This window comes from Plectropomus leopardus, chromosome 12, assembly GCF_008729295.1.
Source record: "Plectropomus leopardus isolate mb chromosome 12, YSFRI_Pleo_2.0, whole genome shotgun sequence".
Classification (NCBI taxonomy): Eukaryota; Metazoa; Chordata; class Actinopteri; order Perciformes; family Serranidae; genus Plectropomus; species Plectropomus leopardus.
The window spans coordinates 5,036,264-5,057,485 of NC_056474.1; the positions used below are offsets into that span (position 1 = coordinate 5,036,264).

At 40.7% G+C, this 21,222-nt stretch overlaps 1 protein-coding gene across 13 annotated transcripts in view; it reads right to left on the bottom strand.

Annotated features, from left to right (window-relative positions):
* Positions 1-21,222, bottom strand: part of LOC121951210 (receptor-type tyrosine-protein phosphatase mu-like) — a 197,850-nt gene that overhangs the window by 38,422 nt on the left and 138,206 nt on the right. For 5 of the 13 annotated variants that reach the window (XM_042497451.1, XM_042497457.1, XM_042497452.1 and 2 more), the window contains 7 exons: positions 17,137-17,414; positions 12,650-12,730; positions 11,941-11,967; positions 9,148-9,159; positions 7,786-7,979; positions 6,210-6,218; positions 2,345-2,432 (listed from right to left, as the gene is read on the bottom strand). In XM_042497451.1, coding sequence (XP_042353385.1) covers positions 2,345-2,432; positions 6,210-6,218; positions 7,786-7,979; positions 9,148-9,159; positions 11,941-11,967; positions 12,650-12,730; positions 17,137-17,414 — 689 coding nt within the window. The remainder of the gene's footprint in view (positions 1-2,344; positions 2,433-6,209; positions 6,219-7,785; positions 7,980-9,147; positions 9,160-11,940; positions 11,968-12,649; positions 12,731-17,136; positions 17,415-21,222) is intronic. The other 8 variants (XM_042497461.1, XM_042497453.1, XM_042497460.1 and 5 more) reach the window with 5 other exon arrangements.

Genomic DNA, 21,222 nt, shown 5'->3' on the forward strand with positions numbered 1-21,222 from the left:
ATATTGTTCTTAGCAGCGTGCATATGTTAGTGAATCACAATCACTCTAAACTCAAAGGTGCATACATGCTATCTGCAAATCAGCATAGTGCCACACCCTATTTCTCTATACAAGGAGATGTATTTATATGTTTGCCTGTGTTCAATGGAGAAAGTGGTGGAAAAGTTCCTGTGCCCATATTGGTGAATTTCTCAGCAGTCAGAAACAGCTGATAAGCCGTTTGTCACTCCCTTCAAACAAGTTTTGTGAGTCTCTGAAAATACTCTCTCTCCTGAAGGCACGGGCTGCAGCAAAGCTAGATATCTTAACACCTGCTTGGAGGTAGATCAGAATCTTTTATATGCCCTTTTATATACGAGCAATTTAATGTCGCCGGAAATACTTGGATGTTGCTGATCTTTATAGAATAAGTCAATAAAAACTATGAAAACCAAAACAGTGACATTTATAATATGGACATTACCATGTAGTCAACTATAAGCGAAGACTGGGACACTCAGTTTTTATCGCTGAATATTGTTGTCTTTAAAGCCTATTCAATGAATGAATGTGTGTTTAAAAGTGTGTGTTTATATTTTCTCAGGCAGACCGGACTTTCTTATTTGTGTGCGCATGATCATGAATCTTGGATTTGAACGTTAAAACATTCGTACGGTACACAGAAGCGTAGCACCAAATTTCTGGGCCGTATGCACAAGCAGCCTCTAGGGGCCGAATTGGACTTAATCTCCTAATCCATGTCTTCATGCACCTTTATTAATTTCATTTCTTTGCAATGTCAGTTTGGTTTCTTTACCGTCCTCTTTTTGTCTTTTACGCACAGATTTGTGCATGCACACTGTTTTTGAATGAGGCCCAATGATGCTGCTGTCAGTTAAAAACAGCGACACGACATGCATGCACATCATGCACTGTGCTTCAGGCATCAGGTGCTGAGGGGGGCGCCGAATGAGCGAGTGTTCATCAGTCATAATCAGGGTGATACATAACAATTTAAGACAAAGTACAATTACAATAGGCACCATTACACCATTATAGGCAGCGGTGAGACCAAGCCATTGCTTTGCAAGTTACAAATAAGTCTCAAGTCTTTGCATTCAAGTCCTAAGTCAAGTCTGAAGTCTCTAACTTTGAGTTTGAAGTCCATAAGAAGTCAAAATTGTGCTCTTCCCCAATCTTAAAATTTGTATTTAAACAAATACGCCTGAACTTAATCTGAACAGAATGAATTCTGTATGTTTCTGCCCTGTCTTGTTGATTTCAACTTATTTCATATTGAATAAATGTTGATAACGTTTTCTTTTTCCAAAAATGGGTGGGGGGTGGGGGGTGGGGGGTCCAAGTGAAGTCATGAGTAATTGCTGTTAAACGTGAATTGAATGAATTGTCAAGTCAAGTCTAAAGTCACTTAACTTGTGACTCGAGTCCAAGTCATGTGACATGAGTCCACACCTTTGACTACTGACTCATGCCATGCAGCTCCCTCCCTCGCTGACCAAAACTCCACTTATCTGTCATTATTCTGTGGATTGCTACTATGAATGAAAAATTGGACCAAAAGTTTTATTACAACCACAAAGCAATTATGCTTAGGGCACCCAAATGGCCAACAACGGCCTTGGTTAAAAACCTTGATGATATGAATTTAAGAGCAAAAAGTAATAATTAAAATCTTATTTCAGAACTAATTGACCCTAGGTGTAACTTGCTCTATGGAATTCCTTTATAAACCTTCAATAAATGGTTAATAAGGTCAGCAGAATGGAGAATTGGATGGCAACAGAATTGATATGTGGTATAATATGATGAATAAGGAGATACATTTATGGTTGGATGTGTTTGTGAAATGAAAATCATGCAGCCTTGACTCTGGATAATGCTCATATTTCAATATATTGTTGTAACTCGCTGTATTTTTCGTACATCATTTGCATTCAAGTAATTTTCTTCAGGGTTTTTCAGTGACAGCAGTGATTAATGAGGGTTAAAATTAACTGTCCAATCAGCTTTAATTGTCAAACTTGCATCGCAGCTCAGCCCAAGTTTGGATAGGCAATACGAATTAATTGTGAAATCAAATTCAACATTTCTATAAACACTGCCGATGCTACATGTTATGTGCCATATGCTGCACGGCTTAGTTCTCATAACTGAAAAGACACTGCGGGAAGATGAATATAAAAGTAGATTGGAAAGGTCAAAGCTGCTCTCGTTGGCTGATAATAAAACTCTGTTTGAGCAGCTTATAGTTATCCAGAGTCACAAGCCTGGCCAATAAATCAGCCAGAAGAATGGGAACGGCACACAAAAATTCATGAGCGCTCAGGAGGTGCTTTGTACACACATGCAATAATATTCCCATATCGGTTCTTCATGCGGTTCTCATCCTTCTTGGCAGAGTCCCATGGCGCAGACTGTCCTTCAAAAAAGCTCTGAAAAAGACAGAAAACAGAGAACAGAGAGAGGGGAGATGAAATATGGTGTCATGTGTGAGCACTCTAAATGATAACCAGGCTACAGAACACAGTCTTCCTTTTTCAGCTCTACAGAAAAAAAAGGGAAGGGAACATTGGCAATAGAAAGGAAGACACGCGGAGAGATATATTCACATCATTATTAGACATGAAACACAGAGAGGGTTGTGGATCCTGGGGAGCTGTGTCAAACAGCAAGTGCCATTAGGGCAGTAACGGCGGGTGTCACGCTCAAACCTCTCCCCCTGCGCCGCTCTGCCGGGCGGAGCCACCGCAGCGGCTGTCTGTCTGCCTCATCTGAAGGACTCAATCAGCTCGTCGCGGGGAAAAATAAAGCCAGCTCATCGTCTGCAGATCAAAACCGCTCCGCTCAGATTACCCTCATGAAATATTTATCATCCCTCGCTGGGGAGATTTCCATTCTGATGGCACAACAGGCACAATTAAGCCAAATTATGAAAATACATCTCCACTGCCAGTCCACCGCTGTTTGGCAGGGGCGGGCGGGGTTTGGCTCCGAGCAGACTAGGCTGGACAAAAACATGTTATTGTTCTGATAGTCTAGCTTATGCAAAAAAAAAAAAAAAAGTCTGCTTATACATTAGTATGCAGAGTAAAGATTCTGGAGCATTGATCGGAGGTTAAACAGATTTTTTTTTATGTTCGAGGGCTCCTTTTAGCGTGGTTAGCCATTGTCTTCAGTCATCAGCGATCTAAGACTTGATGGTTTCATTCATCTCAGCACTGTGGCAGGCAGCAGGCCGTTTGTCTCGCAAATAAAGGCGTTTTCAGACACCACACAAGGACATATTCCTGTACTAAGTCCTGAGGATTAGTGATTTTGCTGAGAAACAGCTTTAATATGCTAAAAATATGTCCCATCCTTCCAGTGAAGATGGAGGCACGTCTCAGAGATGGATTACAAAGGCCTCTCCTTCTTGTGTCTTGAGTAAGTGCACGGGCCAATGTCGCTGTCTCTGTCACTCTGAAGGATAAAGGTCTAATATCAAGCATCTGAAGACAAATCATCTTCCAGCCCAAAGGCGTCACCGGGCAACTTTATAATAGTTCTCTCTCAAACTGAGTGACCCTGCCTGTCTCAGATGCTGTGGTCTCATTCCTCAGGCTGTTTGGAGCCTGAAGTGAGAAAAATAAATTATGGTGATAAAGTAGTTAGTGTCCCAAGAGGTAGAGATTATATGAAGGCTTTCAATTTAAAGGCTATATACCCACAGTGGGAATAATTGGCTGCCTGAAATTCATTAGACAGTGATTGGAAAACAACGGCTGGCTCCACCTGTAAAGACTGTTTTGTAGTAAAGGTCGGCATTGTACTTTACTTTAGAGCATCTGCAGGTAGTTTATTTTTTCACCATCCTCAAATTATTCACATTGGCCCAGATCCAGCTTGGTATGTTTTTAATTACAGGCTACCTGCTGTACTGCAGTCCCAGCACAGTTGTGACGGCTCTCTGTCCGTAACCACTTTAAGTGAAAAGCACGATACTTTCTCTGCACACAATCACATATGGGAAAACCTACATACAGGAATGCAACAACAGAGCGCTTGACATACAATACAAACCATGGCAAAGTAAAGAAAAAAAAAAGAAAAAAATAAAGAAAAAGGATGGTGACATAAAGAAGCAGAATTGTTTAGTGAGCTGCTTCTGAATTAATCATTTACTGTGTGAGAAAAGGAGACTCATTCAAACTGACGAGTGTTCATTTGTGGTTGGAGCCTATAGAAATTCTCACAAAAGGCTAGATGCAAAACATTTCCCTTTTCAGTAAAACAAGCTGAACACAAGTGAAGTACAATGACAACATAACACTTACAAAGCAGTTAAAGGACCAGTTTGTACGATTTACAGAATTAGAATATAACATCATGGGTATGTTTTCTTTAGTGTATAATCACCTGAAAATAACAATTGAGTTTTTGTTAGCTTATTAAGAGCGGGTCCTCTTCCATGGAGATCACCATGTTGTACTGCCAAGTTTCTACAGTAGCCCAGAATGGACAAACCAAACACTGGCTCTAGATTGGGATGTTGGTGTTCAACCGCTCTGCAAAAACACTGATTTTTTAAATGTGTAACTGCTTTCTTAAGTGTTTTAAGCAGTTTAAACATCCGCTTCTGTCTGTTTTGGAGACGAAGACACCTATGCTTTCTCTATGCAGATAATTTGGCTCCTGGTAAAAAACCTCCTACAATTCTGGATCAGGAATAAGGTGAGCACGCATTAGCAGGTGCTGGGATAGCGGCCCATCTGCAAGGTGCTGAACAGCATAGGAGAAACATTGATTTGTGACCATTTTTTAGCAGTTTAAATCATGGGGTCCATTTGTTTTGGAGAGGAAGAGACCTCTGTGGACAATTTGGTTCCCAGAAACAACTTCCTGAATGTCTGGATCTTTAGTTATCAGAGAAAAAAGGTGAGCAACACATTAGCAGGTGCTTGGTTAGCAGCCCTTCCCAGACATGAACGTAAAACTGCTTTATTTAGTGCTCTTACCAATTTGAATCAATGGGTCCATTTGTTTTGGAGAGGATGAGGCCTCTGTAGATAATTCAGCTACTGTTAAAAACCTCCTGAACCTTGGGATCAGAAATAAGCTGAGCGCACAGTAAGTTATAAGAGAAAAAAGGTGATTGGCAGGTGCTTGGCTGGCAGCTGGTCTGTAACGTTCAACAGAATTGCAGAAACACTGATTTGTAACTTGAAACTGCTTTATTCAGTGTTTTTAAAAAAAAATGTTTTTAATCATCTGATCTTTTTTTTTTTGGAAAGAAGAGACCTCTGCTGTTAATTTTAGCTCGCTGTTTTAAACCTCCTGAGCAACAAACGCTTTAGGAATTCTGACCGGGAGAAGTTTCAGTTGATTGCAAACTGCAATCCTCACCACTAGATGCCACTAAATCCCCCTAAATCGTACACACTGTTCCTTTAAAGCTTGCTTTCTGCTCATGGTTTACTAACTCAAACTGTGCATCGTGCAGAAGAATTTGGACATGCAAAACCTATGTTATAGTTTCTATTAAACATGGATTTATAAAGCTTTTGCAAAGTATACAACAGGAATCTGCAGAATGTGAAGTGTTGTGCAGTGTCCATTTTTTATGGTTGACTCGAATTATCGGGTCCAAATTGTAAATTCTGCATTTGATGGGTTTGGCTATGTGATAACGAAACACAATAATTAATGTGAAGATCCAGACTTACATTTGTAATTAATTAGTACAGGGCCAAAAATCCACCAATGTGAGTCACTGTGATCTTACAAATTAATTAAATTTGACATTTTATTATGTTTTCAATTGATTCTGGCTCTTTCTTTTCTGTGTAACTGTGAAGTGGTAAGTATGCTTTTGAAAAGCTTTATAAAGAAACATCAGAGTTTAGTTCTGAAGCATTTATGGATTTGAGAGTTTCTGATTATGGGGAAAAAACATGTCAGTGACACTGTAATGACTCAACAAAAAGTTTTTTAAAAAAATGACACTATTTGACACATTTCATCATCTGTGGACTGTCATATGCTTTGGTAACTTTGCATAGCTTCTGTTGGTAAATGCCCTTTTCAGACTGGATAAGACAGTATATGTGAGATGATGTAATCCCACAGGGCCTTAAAAAAATAGCCAACAAGCACCATCAATCTGTCAGGTTTGTGATATCATCTACAAGTTTCAAATAAAAACTCACAAATAACCAAAAGTATTGGCTTACCTCGTTTATCTGATCCAAAGTTAACGTACAGAATAACAAGAAGCATGGGTCAGAGAGAGATATAGTACAGTGTAAGTCAACAGGTTTAGAGGTGCACTGGGCTCCAATCTCATCATCAATAATAAACGGTTAAAAAGGGCATTAACCTTAAGACAGATTGATAAGACAGCAGCGGAACACAACACACAAATGAATCGCTCTAGCCAAGTGAGAATGAGCTCCGTTACACACGTTTAGCATCCCATAGGAATTTTTTTTGGGGTGACAACTGGGTGAGGGGACAGGTCTGATTGTGTGTGCTGCTTCCTTTTGATTGACTGTTATGCATTCATGCAATGCCGGCCGCGTGAACCCAAAACACCTTTATTCATTATGAATTAGGCCCGAAGGCCAGCTCAAAGCACTCCAGCCCCTCAATGATCTGATGCTGCAGGTAGCAATGGGAGGCTGCATTATTTAATTCTGCAGTCATGAGGGGGAAGTGGGGAGTTAATTACTGATAAATCTGGCCCACACATAGAAGAACTAAGCTGGGAGATGAAGAGAGGAAGAGGAAAGCAAGGACAGAACGTAAGTAAATCACGGAAAAGAGATGAAGCAGGAGAGAGGATATATATGTTCAGAGGGTGATAAAAAAGATGTGATGAAAGTCAAAAAGAAGGTGAGAAAGGGGGAGGGGATCAATAAAGACAGAGGATGTGGGAATTAAAAAAGTGGAAATATCATCAGTGATGTCAGATGGAAAAAACTGAAGTGATACAGATGAGTTTTTTCAAAAGAAGGATTTAGAAAGTATAGCTTGGAGCCAGTGTTATAACATGGCACCAGGGTGAGATGAGGCTGGCTGATGTGGTGCTGAGGGACGGCGAAGAGGCTGGAGCGCCGCCAAGCCCTGCCAGCCCTCCCGCACTAATGAGATGAAATGAGAGTGATGCTCTTCTGGGGCAAAATCTTTTCTTTTGGTGTCTGCGAGTGGCATGGAGTCATATTACGAATGCTGTTGTGTGACAACAGTCTTCGGAGAGCAGCCGGAGCCTAATCGGACCTGATTCAGATAAAGGAGGGGCTAACACACAGGTAGATGCTTCTAACTTTGTGTTTGTGTGTGTGTGTGTGTGTGTGTGTGTTTGTGTGTGTGTGTGTGATAGCGGGGGGAGTGGGTTGCATTTCAAGGTGGTCTACAGCTGAGTCTCCAAGGGGAACAGCAGCATTTGACACAAATACACACACACACACACACACACAGTGCACAATCGCTGCAAACAACATGGAACAGATGAACAACAAAACGAATCACACCGTAAACACACTGAGACGGGGTACATTAACAATTTATCATAAAAGTGCATCTGGGGAGAAACAAAACAGTTGTGCTGTGCAGTGCAAAACAGAGAGAGAGAGAGAGAGACAGAAAAAGAAAGAGACGGGTACAGAGAAAGAGACACAGGACAATTTACCAGGACACAGATGAAGCCTTGTATTAGACTGATAAACATTTCCACTCTCTGTGGAGACGTTACAGTCCATCACCAGGCTTTATTTATGTTTATAGCGGGGGATGCCGGCTGCGTCCTACCTCGTACTCCTCCTTGAAGCCGTAGCCCTCGGCGCACTTCATCTGGGTGATGTGCTGGAGGAGATCTGCCACTCGGATCGCCGGGTGCAGCTGACCCGTCTGGTACGGAACGTCAACTGGCTCCCGCTTCCTCAGGGAGTGAGTGTGCGACTGCACCAGGCTGCTGGTGTCGCTGCCCATGTTCTGGCTCTCATCTGTGGGACACAAAAAACAGGGACAGGCAGGTGAGGACGGAGAGGTGGGAGCTATAGCATGATTTATCAGTGTTATCTTAACATAAAGGTGACATAATGCTTGAAGCAGTAAACGGCAGAGGTATTTTTTTTTATATTTGGTCGCCTAGGTGCTGTCTCTTTTCAACCGGTACATATCTCAGTTACAACTGTTCTCATTAACAGATGGCACATTATCTCATTTACTGTTAAGCATTATGTCACCACCCTCCAGATTGACAAACAACTCTCAACTAGTAATCTGTTTGTTATGGATGGTCACAACAACACAACATCATTGAGTAATAGGATGAGTCATGTGGTGGGAAGGTTCAGGTCCATCTGTCTCAGTGTGTGGCTGGAAAGTATTTAATATTATAGGCCGACTCTTCTGTACGACAGCCTATAGCCATTAAAATACGAGGCCCTTCAACTGTAGCACTTAGACTATTAGCATTTAATATGGCTACTGTCAGAATAAAAGGAGTCAGCGGCCCTCTACTGCAAGAAACAGTATAGAGCGGTCATAAAAATCCACATGAAGATGCTGTAAAACAACAAGTTTACTTTTTTTTTTTTTTAAACTGGCAGTACAGTATGCTGGTTTGGGCTGCAGCTCATGTGGAGAGTCAGAGTCCATTCCAGCTCTTTCAAACTGTAATCCAGTCAGTGGCAGACATGAGGCACAGATGCTGTGGGGAGCCAGCGGACGATGGAGGGTGTCCAGAAACATGGAGGAGGAGGATGTGAGGGGGTGCGGTGGGCCACAGTGAGCATGTTGCAGCAGGCACCGTCAGAAGCATCACACAGACACAGCGTGGATTCAACCCCTGCCACCCGTTCTTCCCCGAAAAATGAAAAATAAAAAAATCAAACCTAAAAAATAAATAAATAAATAAACAGGAGGGAAGCGGAGATGGGAGGAGAATGCATGGGGTGATGCTGCCATGGGGCGTTGTACGTACTTTGACCATGCTAGGCTAATGGTGGCTTGGTGGCACGGTACGGTAGAGGGTGGTGAGATGCTAACATGTCCACTGGTCATGCAAATAAATGTCGTAATGTCCATGTCAGAAGCAGCTTCTCAGCTCGCTTTCTGAGTAAACACCACCTCCTTCCCCCAACCCAGGGCCCACTTGGGAAAACTTACCATTAATGGGCACTTTTTAGATAGCAGATACATAAGAGGTTACGTATGTAAAGAGAAAGAGAGGAGAAGAGAGAGGAGAGAGGGGATAAGCAACAATACAGCATGAGAACCTGTCACAGTAAGAGTGTTTTAGAGCTACGCTAAAGGGCAAGATCACATGCCTTCTCAGTCCAAACTGTCTACAGGTAGAAAGCCTAGTCAAGGGGGGATGTTGAGTGGATGGATGGGGCAATTTCAACAGTGCAAGACAAAAGTAAAATAACAAAACAAGGAAGTCATGGATTTCAAGGGAGAAAATAATGGTGAAATACTGGTCGTATTTTTGCAGGGTGTCTACAGGTATTAGAAAATTAAATTTAATGTGTTTTTAGAGCTTTTCAGGGTATTTTTTAACCAAATTTATGACCGATGTTTGGTCAAATCATCTTTTTCCTATTCATCCATTGTAGGTAAGTACATACATCAATTTATCCTGTTGCTATAACAATATCAGTGTGGTGCTAATTAAGATCTGAATCTGAGGATATTATGTGATGCATTCCACAGTCGTGACTGTCTGATGTGCTAATTTGTGTGTTAACTTCTTGAACGGAGCCGACTGTGGACGCAAAATAAATTTAAATGCAAACTTAAAAAAAAGTTGTATGTATTGTATCGTATCATATCGTATTGTATCGTATCGTATCGTATCTCATCTCATCTTGGGCAGAGGTTTTATGTAGGAATATTGCAGTTTTTGCAGTGAATTAGGTACTCCACATTTTGCCAAAAGATTAGAGCAAGTATAATCAACTGTTTTTGGGACTGTTGTAGCCTGAAATGCCTGACTTTTCCAGCTTTTCCAGAAAATTGTGATGCAAGTTGCTATTATCATGCGTGTTTTTTCACTGTGAAATTGTAGGACCAAATAAAAATTTGAATTGTTTAAACCTATTAAGAAATATAATAAAGTATTAGGTTTTTGGGATTGATGCAGCCTGACATGCCTGATTTCATGGCAGCTTACCCCAAAAACTGCAATGCAAGTTGCAGTGTTAATAGCCATTTTTGCAATGACATTGTAGGGGCAAGTGAACATATTGAATCTTAAGTGTTTACACCTGCCACTGAACATAATACTGTCTCTTTACATTATAAAAATGTAAATAGACAGTATTATTTTTAGTGGTAGGTTTAAAGAGTTGTCATATCAGAAAGGTGGACTTTCATGCAGAAAAGTTCCAGTAATTTGGCAAAAAGAAATTAAAAGATGGATAACTGAAGACCTCACAAATCCAAATTTAAGACTCTTCAATTTATAAAATTGAATTTAAGACATTGTAAGACTTTGCAAGGACCTGCAGACACACTGATTTGGAATTAGCTGTAATTGTTTCAAATCTCTGACTTGCATATTTTAACGATGCCAATATATTTTTTTGAGTACTCTGACATTTTAAATTTCTCTAATTGCTATAATTATATTTGCATGTGCTAGTGGTGACACCTGTATTTAAGCCAATTTGAAAGGAAAAAAATTAAAAATAGCAATGTGTGATAAAATCAAAAACAGTACCAATCCTGTATGATCTAATTAGTTTTGATCATTAACCTCGACTGATGAGACAATGCTGTGACTGAACGTGTCACAACTGAAAGCATGTAACCTTTTCTGGCTGCGGCAATTTCTTGTTAATTGTTTCATGCTTCATTAAACGTGGAACTAACATAAGCAGCTGTCACAACAGTGATGATGAAAGACACTGCTTAAAGTTGCACTTATGTGGAGGAAAAAAACTAGCTGTAAGTTGTGTGCTTGTACACGCAGTTGTGGTGAAGCTGGAGTAGAGTTGCTTATTGCATCTTTCTTCTTGGCCTTGAGTATTTAATTATTACAGTTGTAGTGCCCCACTTAGTAGCTACATTATGTGCTCGGCTGGTATAAAAAGCATCTGCTCGTTTAAGATGCTGCACTTTGGGCTGCTGTGCATATTCAACAAAAGGCCAGTAATAATTAACAGAAGAACAAAACGCTTTTTTATAATTCTATTTTATCACTGAACAGGATGAATAAACACTGGCAAAACCAAAACAAAAACAAGTAGGTCACTAGCAGTTAGCCAAAGGCAGGGGGAGCGACATTAAAAAGAATAATAGAAAAGGTTGTTGTTTTGGAGGGAGGGAGGGGAGTTAAATGCGTTGTGAGGAGAGAGGGGAGGGAGGGGAGGGCAGCACAGCTAATGCAAGACTTTAGATGCTCAGACCCAACGCATCCTGAAATTTTTTGGTGAGGGGAGGCTAAAGAGAGAGCGTTTTTCGGTCTCCCTCTCGTTAATTTCTGTTTGTGTCTCAGTGCAGCTGCTGCGGCTTCAGCACGCTGTAGCCTTGGCGCTGGGGCGAACTGCCCCCCCGTTGCCCCCCTTAGACACTCCCCCACATCCAGTCCACATGTCTGTCCATGCATATGAGAGGTCAAACACGTATGTGACATCACACGCACGACACGCAATGCGGATGGGATGGAGTGAAGCCAGCCTCAGCCCAGGAGAGCCCTTCGTTTGACGGGGGAGGGAGAGAAGGAGGGGAGGAAGGAGGAGGAAGAGAGGGGGAGGAGGGGGAGAAGCAGCAGGCAGGTATGAAGGTGAGGAAGCCATCTTTAGTCAAAGAGCCAACCAAACCAAAAATGGGAAAAAACAAAATCTGTGCTTTTTTTTGTCCTCACAGTTAAGTCTTCAAACAGCCATCTTATGAATGTAATTTTCTTCAACGTAGAATAAATAATCAACAGCAATGGGAAAAGAAAATGTGTCTCACCTAAGATAGCAGTTGGCACAAAGGGATCTGCTCATACCCCCAAAACAAGTGCAGAAGTTGGAGGAGGAAAGAGAGTTGCAGTAAATAAAAGAAGATAAATCCACAAAAAGCAACAATAACAAAAAATAATGGACATTTTTTCGGTTTCTTTCCAAGCGGCATAACAAGAAACTTTTCATATTTTTCAGAAAAGCTAATTATACACTAGGTTTAGTTGATTATAAATCTAGCTGCCCCTTACTCCATCTAATCAATGAGCTGTGATCTGATTACATAAGACATACAATTATGCATATTATATGGAGAAACTGAAGTCATGATTGAACAGCTAAATTCCATCTCGGCAAAGTGATAAAAAACGCTTTCTGTGATAACCAGAGATGTAGCCGTGTGTAAAACCATCTAAAGTCAATTTATCTACCTTCTCATTTGTGAAATCGTTTTCTAATTTTTAAAGCAATAAATTCATTCATACCACATATTACTTTATTACTGTGTAATTTATCCCAAAAGAATATCCAACCAAGAACATAAAACTAATTAACACTTGTTTAGAAATGCTGTCTCTTATTAATTTATCCTGACAGTTTTGCAGGTTTCCTGATGACTGAATTTCACACCTTCTGGTTTCACTCAACATCACTGCTTCCATAGTAAACACTTCTGTTGACACACAGGATTAGCGTGATGAAATACAGTGTATGTTTACCTGGGTAGTAGGAGTTGGTGGGGATGGAAGTACTCAGAGTGTTGGCTTTAGGCAGCGTGAAGGAAGACGGTGATGATCCAGCTAGAGATGAAGAAAAGAAAACAACACAAGGCAATCAATAGTCTGGCATTGCTCAGTGGTGGAGGTAAAAAAAACTTTTAGTTACAGAAAAACATGAAAATGCTAAAGTACCCAACTGCATTGCCATTGCAATATGTACCGGCAGCTGTTATTTGTTAATGCACAAATAAAATTCCACTAACATTCACTGTATGGTGGCTGCAGCAGAGACGTCAACAGACTAAACTAATATTGCACGATGTAAATGGATAAATATATATTAGAGACAATCAAATTATTTGTATGTTCAGTATCATATAAGTAGGTATTAGAAGTATTAGTATTGTTAGTATAACATCTATATTAATATATATTCTGCAATATTCTGCTGTACAATATTTCATCACTTTCTGTATAATAATATTTTAGGCTATATTTCCACATCTATGCAGTAAATATACCACAAATTATGTGCGTATCTCAGTTAACCTATGCAACTATCAATTACTTTCTCTATGAGTGAAAGGTTTAGACTACACTGTAAACAGATTTTGTTTTTCATTTTTATTTTATTTTATTTGTATTTATGTCATATTTGTATCCTTATTTAGTTTTTAATCACTTTGTTTTTCTTTGTTTCACTCCTCGTGCTTCTGAATCTTGAGCTGCAGTATTATCTTTTAAAAAGTAGTGTACTGCTGATATTAAGTAACATAAAATGGAAATGCTCAAGTACAGCTGGATTTGTCAAAACTATATAGTTGTGTAGACGTATTAGGTTATTTTCCATTACTGATTGTACCACAGCTCCTTATACGGGCATTAGAAAAAATGTTTTTCATCTTCTTTATTAACTGAGTACTTCACTCTCTTAATGATCATTTCTATATCAATTACCCATCGCATGTTACCTTGAATTTGTAAAGAATTTTTTTTTTTTTTTCTCATTTGCCTCAAGTGAATGAAGAACACAAAAACTGAAAAGAAAAATCTTGATGAATCGAAGTCACAGGGGTTCACGTTTAACAACACCAAAGTAATATCAAAACATCCTTTGACCGGGCGGCCTCTAGCTCACCTGCGAGAGTGTGTGCCCCATATGGCGAGGCCTTTGAAGCAGCCCGGTTTCGAGTCCAGCCCGTAGCCCTTTACTGCGTGTCAACCCCCCTCTCTTTCCCACACTTCCTGTTGTTCTATAGCTGTCCTGTCCATAAAGGGAAAATTCCCTCAAAAATAATCTTTTAAAAAAACAAACATCCTTTTACAAATTCTCACACAACAGCTCATTCTTGTGGGGAAATGTCCAGAAAGTGAACTTATCTATGCTTTCTTCAAAGCCAGACTCCATTGAAAAAAACAAATAATTTTACCTTGCTTAATACAGCGCTGCTGGTCTAGCACTGTCTCAGTTAGTTAGTTAGTTTGTGTTATTGTTTAACTTTGGTGTTTTAAAGGATTCACCAAAGTCACAAAATAACACAAACACACTGAGGGATCGAGGTAGCAGTACACCAGCAGCTCCTGTGTTCAGCGAGGTAAAATTATTGTTTTTGTCAATGGAGTCTGGCTCTGAAAAACATAGTCAAGTTTCACTTTTAGTTTAGCTCACCCGCCTGAAAGGGCTGTCAGTTTGGGAAGTACTGAGCATACAATTGGATAAATGACACCTGGATTATGCTGCTCGAGTTGTGTGAGAACTTGTAAATGTTTTAATTTAGTTTCACTGTTGTTAAATGTGGACCCCTATGACTACAATTCAAGAATTTTCTCCTTTGGATTCTTTGTTCACAGAGAAAGCATGCAAAAAAAATCAAAGTTTTCTTCAAAAATTCATCGTAACACAAGGTGAGTACCTGATATACAAAAGGTCATTTGGTTTGTGAAGTATTTCTGTAAGTGAATGAGGACTCCTAATGCAACATAAACAGAGCCTACCATGCTAATAGGGTGATGAGTGCAGTATGTTCAGGACTATAATCTGTCAGCTTTCATGTTTTGAGCCCAAATGACACTATTGACAGTCATGTAAGGTCACGGAGAGCGTGACAGGGCTTAGGTTCAGTATTGAAGACATTACACTGATAGGCAGAGTAAAAAGTAATGCATTTAAATCGTTTGGCAGACAGAGGGCCAGATTTGAACATCCTCACTAACAGACAGTTAATCAAGGTCAGAGCATCTTTGGGGCTCATCCCCTGCAGGGGTGTGGAGACAGAAGCTGCTGTGGAGTTTTAATCTGATGGTTTTGACTGGGATTATACCAGGTCAAGCCCTGGGTGCAGACTTAGCTGAGCTGTCCATCAACAAAGGTATTAACTTTAACCTGGGACGAAGAAAATTAATAGGTTATCGCACCAGGGCACATCTCATATGTGTTGTGTGAACTGCAGACAGAAGGCTGCTGAGTTTAGGACCTCGCAGCAGCAGAGCGTTCGTGTTTACAGGTGAGCTGTGAGGTCGGGTTTTTGGGTTTCAAGCGGCCTTGAGTATTAATCACAGTACAAAAGTCCCAACAATTTGTTAACAGGTGTTCACACAACTATTAACGCAGCTACACTCTTAGAAATACAGGTTCCAAAAGGGTTCGTGCTGAAGGGCTGAGGTTCTACCCAGAACTGTTTGCTTCAGAAGAACTGTTTTTTGAAGAAAGGGTTCTTTGTGTGATTACGAGCTAAAACCATGATTAGTGGGAGAGATATCCATGGGTACTGTAGTCAAATACTATTTTTAGAGCCCCCCTGAAAGGGTTCTAGATGAAACCTTTGGCAAAACCATCTGGGTGGGTTCTAGATGAAACCCTTAGAATATAAATGGGTTCTCTGTAGAGCCTGACGAGTGGGTTCTGGACCTAACCTGTGGAATATAAATGAGTTCTCTGGAGAATCTCCTGGGTGGGTTCTGGATTGGAACCTTAGAAAGGTTCTGGATAGAACTTCTCATAGGGGGTTCTGGGTGGAACCCTTCACAGATGGTTCCAGGTATTACTTTTTATGTTAAGTTCTCAGTAGATGCGCCTGAAACGGTTCCACTTGGTTGGAACCAATAAGGGCTCTCCAACGGGAACACGCCAAAGAACCCTATATGGTTCTAGGTAGCGCCTATATTTCTAAGAGTATATAGAACTTTAGTGCCAGTATCAGCAGCCTAATAGTGAATTATTAATATAACTAAATTTAGTTTACTTTTAGTTAATTTCACAAAAATTAATTAGAGAAACTAAAGAAATTTTGAAAGGGAATATGTAAAAAGGGCAGAACAAACCCTGGAGGGCTCGTGAAGAGGGATGAATCTCCCACTGATCAAAATCTTTCTCTAAATCATATCAGAGTCTTTTCCATCAAAGTAAATTCTGTTAAACTGTTTTGAAGAAGCCGGTTCCCCATTGGCCACCACTAGAGTTGGTAACAACGGGCAGCTTTTCAAAAGCTCAAAAATTAACTGTCAAATCATTTGCACTGGCTGAATAAAGTCTCGGTTAGAACAAGGCAAAAAAAGAAAAACAAAGAGACATTGAGACAGTTCCTCATTAAAAATCCATTTCAACACTAATTTATGAAACTGGAAATGGTAAATGACAAAAAAGGGGAAAAAATTACCTTCATCATGGTAATAAGAAAAAGTCATATGGCCTCACGCTGAGTTTTGATAGCCATTGTTACGCAAATTTAGCTTTTTTTTTTGTAGTGGGAGTCAAAACAAATATGATTCAAATCCTAACTTAAAAGCAAAGGCAGATATTTCACACTGCAGATGAGGATTTAACCCCTTAACACCTGGGTCGACACCAGTTTTCTGGTGCTGCGTTCAGATGCCTTGCACAAGCATTTAAACCTCTGAAACCTGAGAAAATGTTTTTGATTAAAAAAGACAACAGAAAATATAATGAGCAACTTAGCAATAAATGTCCCACAAATTGACAAAAATTTGTACGAGGTGACAAAAAATGACCTGAAAATTAGATAAGGGTAAAAGGATGCTATAGAAAACAAGGTCTTTACTTATGGTTCTTAAAATTATATATTTAAAGTTATGTTATAAAAAATATATAGCCTGTGCATGTAATTTTTAGCTCTTTCATGTTTTATGTTGTTGTGGTTTTTTCTTATTTTCTGGTAATTTTCTCATAACTTTTTACTAATTTCTTCTCCTGTTAAGCTGCATATTGCATTTTTTGCCCATTTTGTTTCTGCTTCGGTCTCAAGGACTTAACACACACAAGATTGAGTTTTTCTTCCCCGAATGTGTTCCACAGTTCACCTGGAAGAGGACCAAGAGTCACATTTTTCTCAGCGTGTCCCAGTGTGACTATTTCCTGTGCAGCCAAGTCTGATTTCTTTCTCACCTGACCAAACCAAATAAATTGCTTCCCCCATGCTCGGTGTGCGTGACCGCAAAAGGCAGGTGAGGCTGACTCAGGGCCATCTTACCTCTGCCGTTGAGAGTGAGCGCGCACTCGCTGCGGCCGTTGAGAGTGAGCGCGCACTCGCTGCGGCCGTTGAGTGTGAGCGCACACTCGCTGCGGCCGTTGAGTGTGAGCGCACACTCGCTGCGGGTGTTCAGCGTGTGGTTGTGTGTGTCCATGAAGGACAGCGCCTCGTCACAGTTGGTTCCCTGCTCCGTGTAGCTCTTGTCCATGGAGTTGACCATCACTGTCATCTCCTGGCGGGTGCTGTTCAGTGTCTCCTTACGCTTCTTGGCCAATTTCCTTTGCAGGGGGGGAAGAAATAAAAACAAACAATCAGACAAAAGCAACAATAAGTGCACTTGAGCGGCTCTGATATGATGCTGGTAGCGATGACTCATATGTAATGAGATGGCTGAGCTAATGTGCCCTGGGTTGTGGTCACATTAGGTTTTATTAGGCTCCAGATGCTTTTTCAAGCAGCAGATATAAATCCTTGAGGATGTGGAAAGGTGCGACACCCTAACCCAAATACATCAGGGGCCCTGATGATTTAAAATTAGCTATAGTATTGGGTGAGTGGGGGGGGGCTGGAAGAATTAGAGTTGTGAACGGTGAACTGAAACAGTCAACCTGCTTTTATTGACCTACTTTGAGTTGATGTGCTGGAGCCTACAAGCAATCTGTTCCTGATCAAACACCATTAAGGCATTGTGTACGCAGCGAACACACGAGAGAAACACACACACACACACACACAGACACTGATCACATGTATGCACACACACCATCACACGATGATTCTCCTTATGTAAAAGCAGCTGCTGAGCTCAAATGTCACCTGTCCTGGCTGCATTTCACTGACTTGATTCCAACAAAGCAACAATCTGGCCAATGTACTACATGTATATTTATCAAAGAACAATAACACTTTATACATCAGGCAAGACTTTAAAGGGCAAGTGCTGTTTTTTCAACCAACCAATTTTGAAATTGGTCCAGTATTGAGCAAAAATGTAAACAGGCTACAATATTACCACTTGGGGCAGTTGTGCTTGGGACTCAAGAACTTAACTAACTATTGAAACTGATTTTGAAACAAAAATCTTAGATTAGGGGTTCCTAAAGTTTTACTGATTTATTGCCATTTTAGAAAAAGTCATGACCCTTACTTCTGTATGACATGCTAGCACAACAATCAACAGTGACATAGCCTGTAACACTCATATTACATTCTAGTTTTTCCCTTTTTTAATATGTTTGATAGTAATGAAATAGAGACAGTATTGTGTTAAACACATAGCAGTCGACAAACAGCTTCTGCAGGGGTAAATCAATACCACATGCACAAACCACACACAGCGCCGCAGTACAACCCAGATGTTAGAACCGCTAATAATAATAATGGCACTGTATTATGTTTATTTAAATATAAATTGGGCGGATGTGTCCCCACCCAATGAACATTTTAATATCTGCTTTGCCATAACGGCCTGAATGCTAAAGCCAAAATCACCATTAAGCTAAATTAACATCTTTCCAAAACAGTTTTAACAAAATCTGAACATTATAAACTGGAGGTAGGATTTATTGTATCAGACTGCATTAGCTGTAGGTAGCTGAAATAAAGTTAGAAATTAAGTTAGTAGATTGTCCCTCAAATAGCAGAACCAGGCCATTGAATTTATCTTATTTGCATTTGTGATATTTTCCTTTTGACATGTGATACTTTCCTTTGAAATCTTCTCTATGTGTGACATTTCCCTGACAGTCATGAATTAGTTTTATTTATTTCCACCTGACTCATGATCTCAAAGGAAGCCGGACTGTCAAAACCACTAAAAAAAGTGTTAGCTGCAACAATGGTTTGTCCAGCTTCTGTATCCTCACTGAATCAATATGCAACAAAGAGAACATGCAAAAGTTTGAAAAGTGTTTTTGGGTTCAAAACAGTTCCCCCTCATTTAAACCAACCCCTGACCCAGCTGAAGTGTCCTAAGTAAGACTGTAAATCCCCGAAGAGGCTGAAGCTGACCCTGACCTCTGACCTCCCTGAGATTGGAGCCACTTGCATGAGAATATCTCCCCATGGCGATAAATAATGCATCACATTATCACTCTGAGGAGTTAACCCTACTCTATTTCCACAGAAGTTTCACAACAGAAAAAAATGGCAAACAGCTTGAGCCGGAGCACACTGTAAGCTATAGCCGTATCTGATGCCCGCCGCTGCTCTGTAGCTGGAGGGGAGCGAGCGGCGTAAGAATTAACTATGGCAGCCCTCACACTGATCCTCGCACTTTGTTGCTCTCTGTGTGACCCCTCTGCCTATTTGAATTGCAGTCTCTCACGCGGACAACTGCGGTCTAATGATGCACTCCTGCTGCTTTGTTTTCGCAAATCTCCTCTGTTTATTCAATTTTGTCGCTGTCTGCTGCCATATGGCAACAAGCCCCCGCTGCCTTCAAACAGTCATTTGCTCTGAAGGCCGCGACGTGAGGCTAATAGTGGATCCGTTCTTCAGAAAGCAAAGTGACAAAGTAGTGACATTTTCATCTGCTGGACTCACTTTTCGTCTTTAATCTGCAATTAGAATCGGGAACAAAATGGCAATCTTGTCTCTTTTTTTTTTCTTTTAACGTTATAGCTTCATTTTGTAATCGGGGGGGAATGAGGAGGGGATGGGGAGCTGTGTGCACCCCAGGCAATATTAAGACTGATTCGGCACTGTGTGCACTCATGGAGAAGACTATTAAGAACCACCATAATCCAGGTTTTAATACTGTATCGCTGTTCTTATTTCTGCGTCTGTAAGGACTTGGATTTCCGTTTTCCTGGCCTGTGTAACAGCTGAAGAACGAGCGTTGGAGATAAACGAGGCTGCACAGACACCAGTGCCAAAATGAGGAAAGCACCAGCAATACTGGGATGTTTGCAAGGCACCGTGGGTGTTAGATGAAGATTAATTGGCATGCTATTCTCTCTTCATTTGTAAGAGGGGAAAATTTAATGATAGATGACTATATTATAGGGTCTGATGTGCTGACAGAGATAGTGCGAGCAAGTGTACAGTAGAGTGTTTTTGCATTTTGATGAATGTGACCATTTATCATATCCCCTGATAGTTAGCGTAAAGCTGCATGTGGAATGATTTCCAACAAAAAAATATATATTATAGAACTGATTGCTTGCAGGCATGCCTGACATTAAAATCACAAATTTCTTTGAACAGCAGTGAATGTGCGTGTGAAGGGGAAGAGACAGACAGATGGCAGAGGTGTTTGTAGACATAAAGAGTGAGCAAACACTCCAGGTGACTATATTAGGCAAGTCTCATTAGAGGGATTGTCTGCAGCTCTGTACATGACAGGCGTGGCACATCTAGGATCTAAGTGAGCAGAGCTCCTAACTCCATGAGTTCAGCGACAACAAAAAGGAAGCCGCATGAATTGTATGTCTGTGCGTGTTTTGCCAGAATCTCTGTTCTGTGGGAGGTGACGCTGCCGCGACTTCTAAAACAGGAGCTTCAAAACCTCAAGCTCAGCATGGTGGGCCTCGTTTCGGCGCTGGAGCAGCCTAAACCTTGTGACATCGGGACAAAGAGGGCTTCATTAGAAGATCCGCACACATCCGCAGTGCATGGGTGTGTGTGGGTGTGTGCGTGTTAGATGACTGACACACAGCTGGGAGGGGCAACAGAAGCGTCTTTGATTCACGCAGTGGGGGCATCTCAGTAGTTGTTTGCACTGCGTCTCATTTTAAACTTCTCTCCATCTTTAGTGCATTCTGTTATGAGGCTGTCTGTCCATCCATCACAATTCCATCTATCCAGCCCTCTGTTTATTTACCTTCGTAAGAGAAACAGCAGAAACACTGGTACACCTTTATATATAAGGCAATTCTTGGTCTGACAAATGCTCATACAGAAATTGGGAAAAGGGCTTTTGGGTATTCTGCACCCTCAGCCTGGTATTTGTTGCAGAATGAGTTGAAAGTCAAGGAGCTGGTGTCATTAAATTAGTATTTTGACAGTGCAAGAAGAACTTAAATGAATTTCTTTCTTTTCTTTTTGGTGTCTAGCCACCTTGCTCCTTCATTATGGCTTGTCAGT